Below are 6,055 nucleotides of genomic sequence, written 5' to 3' on the forward strand. Positions count from 1 at the left end.
CTGGAAGTAACAAATTTAATTTGATGGAATCATCGAATCGAAATGAAATAATCTAGTCATTTTGTAAATTGATGGGTCACAGGAACTACGGCTGAAAACACACAACTTCCATGCTTCTTTTGGTCATAACCAAAACAGCTCTGGGAATCAAACTGATAATTCTAGCGCATTGCTAAAAAAAAAAACTGGGTTGTTGACTGTAGTCTGCTTTTTTTATGTCCTCTTTGATTTCTCTCCCGTGCATTTAATATTTATTTGTCTTGTTTGTGTGTGTGCCCCCCCTCCCCTCCCCACCCCTCTTTCTGCTTTGCTCTGTTGCATGCCATCTGCTGGTCTAAAAACTAATGATGGCTTGCCGCTGTGTTTCCAAAAAACAAAAAAACAAAAAAAAACGTCACCATGGTTACCATAATGCTCCACCTACTTGTTCATTGCTTCCATGGTTCCCCCCTCCTCTCCTCTCCTCTCCCCTCTTCCTGAAAAAGTCCCCATGATGTACAGTGCTACGCCTGCTACTGTCTCTGCAGCAACAGCTCCTGCCTCAAGTGTCCCCTACGCAGCAACAGCACCAGCCAATCAGGTTTGCCCCTTTTCAAGCTTTCTTTCATAGATCCCTCAATGCTCTAAATAAGTGCAACTACCTACATTTGCTTGAAGCAAAATAGTTTGTAAGATATATTTATATATCATTTATAAAAGTTGCAATTCATTGTCCGTCCAGTGGACAGACAATCAGAAGTCCCACTTCTGTTCATTTAATTAAAAAAAAAAAAAAAACACTAGTAGTGGATCTTGAGACACAGTAACTGCTAAGCACTTATTTAGAGACTCCACATATGCGATTAGTAGTTGTGTTGTGTTGCTTAATTTCTCTCATTATTTTTGCATGTCTTTATTTTATTTTTTTGCTTCTTTGACCTCCCTTGTTGTCAAGCTCTTTTATTTACGTATATGTGTTGCCTTAGAGATCCATGCAAGCCGCAGCAGCAATAAAAGAGGGCAAATGCTAACACTATCGCTGGGTCTAATGACGCTACCCTGCCATCCTCTTCAAAACACGCCACGATTATTGCCATGCATAACAACAAAGTGTCAACCAGACAGTTTATTATTAGTCACCTCTGAGTTGTTTCGGGAATAGAAACGAATGAAAAGACTTGCACATCGGGACGTTTGATTGTTTTCACAGATGCCTCCAAAAACATGCTAGCATGACCTTTGTTTCAACTTTGATAGTTGCTTTAGTACAGCAGCCAAAGGACCACAGAAATGAAATGGCTGTGCATTTGCTACATAGTGCTCAGATGCCATTCTATTCCTGGGTTTCACTGCCCCCTATTGGCTCTGTTTGGTAATTCACCACAGGGTTAAATGAGGTAATGTCGGACAGATGCAGCAGAGGTGGACTAACCGGCTTGGGGGAAGAAAAAACAAAAAGTTCCACTCTGTTCTCTTTCTGCTTATACTCTTAACACAATGACTAAATATCTCATCTGTCTGGTTATTAAATTGGCTGGAAGGAATATCTAAGTGTATGCATTTAGTGTATGCACCTCAGATGCCCACTGTAGACCAGTACAACAGCAAGCAGTCACACTATATGTGTTAAACAGGGGCAATGTCAGTCTTACATTTTTGTATCTGAAGTGTTTTTAGTGCTGCCTCTTTGGTAATCACCAAACGGATCTGTGTCTCTCAGTTGTAGGGATGCTATAAACTTACTTGAAAGAGACATCAAAAGACTAGAAATATTCTAGAATGTATGTGCGTTCTGTTCTTCAATTACACTTTTTTTCTAGGTTATGTTGTATTACCAAATAAATCATTATATTTTGATTGGTTTAAATGTGCCATAAGTACATTATTAGATCTTTCACAGTTTCTCACAGGCATTTTTATTACATTTTGATAGTAGTTTTTTCGATCTCCCTTTTTTAGGCTGTACGTCCAACAACAGATACTTTGTTGAAACCTTTTTTTTGCAGTTCTTATGGCAGGAAAGGGTTTCATGTAAATGCATCAGATGATCAAAATATTATCCCGTTCCTGGTTGTCCCTATTTGTCCTTTGGCTGAACACCATCTGGTTTCCCATATTACACATCACCACAGGCTAAACAAATACATTTATGGCACTGAAGCAATGTATCAAAGCTGAGATTGTAAGCTGTCATTCATGTCACAGCATGGGTTAATAAAGAGCTGGAGAAAACAGAAAAAAATGAGAATAAAAATAAAAGATAACCAAATTGTATTTTTTTATTTTTAGTGGTCAGGTCCATCATGTCATCATAAGTAACCCACCTCTCACCCTGTTTGCTTCTCCTGAAACAGATAATCTTGAAATAGCTAATCCGCAAGGAACGGAGTGTCATCACGCTGCACTTAGAGGTCCACCACAGCGCCTCTGTAAATATAACTTATTCTTCACACAAGATCTGCAGCAACCTGCATGCTAAGACAAGAATTAAAGAAGCAGTCACCTTTTTTCCTTACAGTAATACCGACTTCAAATGTTAAATAACTATACCAATAAGAGTTATATACATACTACTAGAATGACTACTAGTGTTACGCTAGTACATTTATTTGACACAATCAAAACTATTGTATGTACGTACACACAGAACTTGTGAATGTGGAGACTTTTCATGGAAATGTGTAACCTTGATTTTTGTTTTTCTTTTCATTTCTTTTTTTTTTGGTTTGTTTCATATTTGTTTTTGAAATGTGTACCAAGGAAAACAAGTTATTTTGCACTTTCACTAAAACGACATGACTGGTGTTTATGCAGTATCCCATGTGTGCTGTGTAATAGTTTTGTAAAAACAACAAAAAAAAGATCTCTGTAATAATTCTGAGTCATATATACCTTTGATGCTCACAGTAGACTTCATGGCTATTTTAGTACTGTGGCATGTCCTCTGCTTAAAAACCATGAATGTCACTCACACTAACGACGTTTTAATGTATCCACTTAACAGTATCAGTCACCATCGCTCCAAGACCTATTTTACCGTTTTAATCATAAAAAATAACAACAATAATGATGATCAATAATTATCTAATTATGATGGAGAACAGTGCCCCCCTGTGGAAGACAACTGTCCTGCCTCAAATACTTATAGAAATTACTTCCCCCCACTCCCTCTCATTTGAATAACTAGTCATTGCCATACAAACTCATACCGATATTAATGACATGAATGCATGCTGATGTTATGGTTAACAGTACCCTCCGTTCTTATTTCAATTTTTCCCTTTGGGGTTTTGAATAAGCTGTTTGTGCAACATTGTCAAAGCCCATTGAGTATCATTGCAGTTGTATATACTCACATCCCCCCATAAAGTGCCATTTTGAACACAGAAAAAAATGAAGACACTTTAGATGGTGTGGCTGAACTCGTGTGTGGGTGTCTGCAGGCAGACAGAAATGACCAGGGAGGACTGTCAGCCAAAAAGGTAGTTGGTCTAAGCAGGGCAGAGCACAGGCATCCATAAATCTGAGATGGGTCTGTTCTGGAGTTGTCATAGGCAACCGCCGTTTATGAGTGAGTGATCTGTCTAAGTAAGAAGTGCCTGAAGTACTTAATCTACAGAAACGTGCATCTTAAGATGATTTTATGTTCATAGCACAATTGACCATTGTTGCGATGTGTCGTTATTATTTGTTATGAAAGAGACATTTTGTTTTATCGACTTTGTTTTTTGTTTTGTTTGTTTAACAGTGAGATGATAAACCCTTTAGATACATTTAGAGTTGTAACTGTGTTGGTATAGGTCAAAAACAAAATATATGATATGATGTTGGGATAGTTAAAATATTGATGTAATTACTCTTAAATTTCCCAGTTTTAACTGCAAAGTAAGTGTGACTGTCACTGACAAGTTAAAATCACTCATCTATATTGTTTTTAGATGTAAATTTTTATTTCCGAGCTAAGAGCTTTTCCAAACGTATTAAGCACTGAACACAGTTCCTATACAGATTTCATCATTATATAGTATGCAGCAGTATCTATTAACATTAGTTCTAACGTTTCAGTAAAGTACAATTTTCTCTGTCCCTCTATGGGTGTCCTATGTGTGTGAGGGAGCATGAGTAGATGTGTGTGTGTGTATGTGCGCACACTTGCATGAGGATTTGACAGAGACTAGCAGAAAGTCAGTATATTACGCATATTGGTATGAGATTAATAGACAATCTACATCGAGACTCCTTTAAAATCTTGGAAAGAGGCACTGTTCTCACTAATTGTTTTATTCCTTACTCCTCAGTTGAGATATATTTTTTGAAAATGTCCTTATGGGTGTATATGGAAATATATTGTAAGTGTATTTTTTATTTTATTTCTCCCATTTTTGTCCTTTGTTTAGTCATGTACACACAATGTCATAACCAAGTATATTTTAAAGTGAATGTAATTTATTACGCTAGGCCCTTTTTCTGCTAGTGTCCCCGCTGCTGATGTCACTGGCAGTGGGTCCTTGAAAGCCGTCTGTGATGTAACAGAGTTTCTGATTGGTTGACTCTAGACCTTCAGATTCCCTCACATCACTGCCTTGCCATCAACACAAGACAGCTCACTACAGTAGATGCAATGTTGCAGAACTGCTTATGTAGTCTCTACAGAGGGTTTTCTCGTTTAAAAAAAAAGTGATTTATTGTTGAAGAAAATGGGGTGCAAAGTTTAGAAAAGTTTCATCGTAGTAAGTGACTGTTTTATAAAAAAATAAATAATAATAAAATGTTCCAATTTGTTGGTGTGGCAACCTAAAAAAAATGACATCGACTAAAGTTCTGTATTTTTGTAAATGATGTAATTGTAAACATTTTAGAGCACTGTATTAATCTAGGTTGTATAGCTCTCTGAACATTTCTTATTACATCAGACCCAGCGACACATCTGACATACACTTACCTCTGTCTTGATGATTTCCTGGACACCTAGAGACAGGTGTGGTGGCAGGTTTTACACGACTTGAAACATTGAGGGCTCATTATGACACCAAGGGAGACTTACAACAAGATTAAAGCATGATTGTCATTGATTGGTTGATTGATTAGACCCTGTAGGTCAGCATTTATTTCAACTTCTTTTCCACAACGTGATCAGTGATGTCAAAGCAGGCTACATTCCTGTAAAGATGTAAAATAGCGGGACATAAGACATGACACTTACTAATCTGTACAAAAAAAAAACATTCGCATGTGAAACTGTTGGTGTTCTTTTCAGCATTCCACAGTGTCTCTGCTGAAACATAAACAGGTAATGTCCTAAAGAAGCCCAGTTTATAAAATCACAATGTGGAAATGGTGATGACAAATATTCAGACAAGGTTGATGGTAACATATTTCTCTGCACAATTTACTTGGCAGTTTTGAACGTGACTTATAAAGGATCGAGTGTGAACCTTGCCTTATAACTTTTAGAGTAATGTCTTTACATTCTTTATTAGAGAGCTCTAGTATCGTAATTGGTCTTATAAATCAAACTGATATTATTATTATAAATGTGTGGCCAAAATAGTAAACTGTTGTGAAGGAGGCAATCTTGTCTAGCACTTCCTGACAAAGCTTGATGGAATTAAAATTCTCACCTTTTTTTGTTTTTCATTTAATCTTTGTAAGTGGTTGTAATGTGACTGCAAAATCTGATCTCCGCTCTCGACCGTGCCACATGATCCCATCAGTAAAAGCAGCACTTTGCACCATAAGAGAAGAGAAAGCAACGTTGGTTGGCTCTCTCAAGAGTTTAGTTTAATTTCAGTGTGACAATTTATTGGTGGTTTATTTGTGCATATTTCTGTGCTGTTCATTGTCATATTAAATAGTTTGTTTTGAGTTTCTTTTAAGACATGTAAAAGTTATAACAAAAATAAATGAAAAGGAATTAATTTGGTGCCATGTGTTTCCTTTAAAATAAAAAATAAAAAAAAAAATGGTCCAGGTTGATGTTATGCATCCATCACCCCATAGGCCTAGGCCACTTCTTCAATCTTTACTCTGCCTGTGTAATCCTAAACTGTTGTTTAATGCCATTCACACTGATTTT

The 6,055-nt window shown here is 36.8% G+C and overlaps 1 protein-coding gene across 7 annotated transcripts in view; it reads left to right on the top strand.

Annotated features, from left to right (window-relative positions):
* The window catches only part of LOC134460789 (muscleblind-like protein 2a), a 38,781-nt gene extending 35,986 nt beyond the window's left edge, over positions 1-2,795 (top strand). For 6 of the 7 annotated variants that reach the window (XM_063213331.1, XM_063213330.1, XM_063213334.1 and 3 more), the window contains 2 exons: positions 486-580; positions 2,334-2,449. In XM_063213331.1, the coding sequence (XP_063069401.1) occupies positions 486-580; positions 2,334-2,348 (110 nt within the window). In that variant the 3' untranslated portion in view covers positions 2,349-2,449. Of the gene's footprint in view, positions 1-485; positions 581-2,333 lie in introns of all 7 variants that reach the window. The other variant, XM_063213333.1, reaches the window with a different exon arrangement.
* The last annotated feature ends 3,260 nt before the right edge of the window (positions 2,796-6,055 follow it).

This window comes from Engraulis encrasicolus, chromosome 13, assembly GCF_034702125.1.
Source record: "Engraulis encrasicolus isolate BLACKSEA-1 chromosome 13, IST_EnEncr_1.0, whole genome shotgun sequence".
Lineage (NCBI taxonomy): Eukaryota > Metazoa > Chordata > Actinopteri > Clupeiformes > Engraulidae > Engraulis > Engraulis encrasicolus.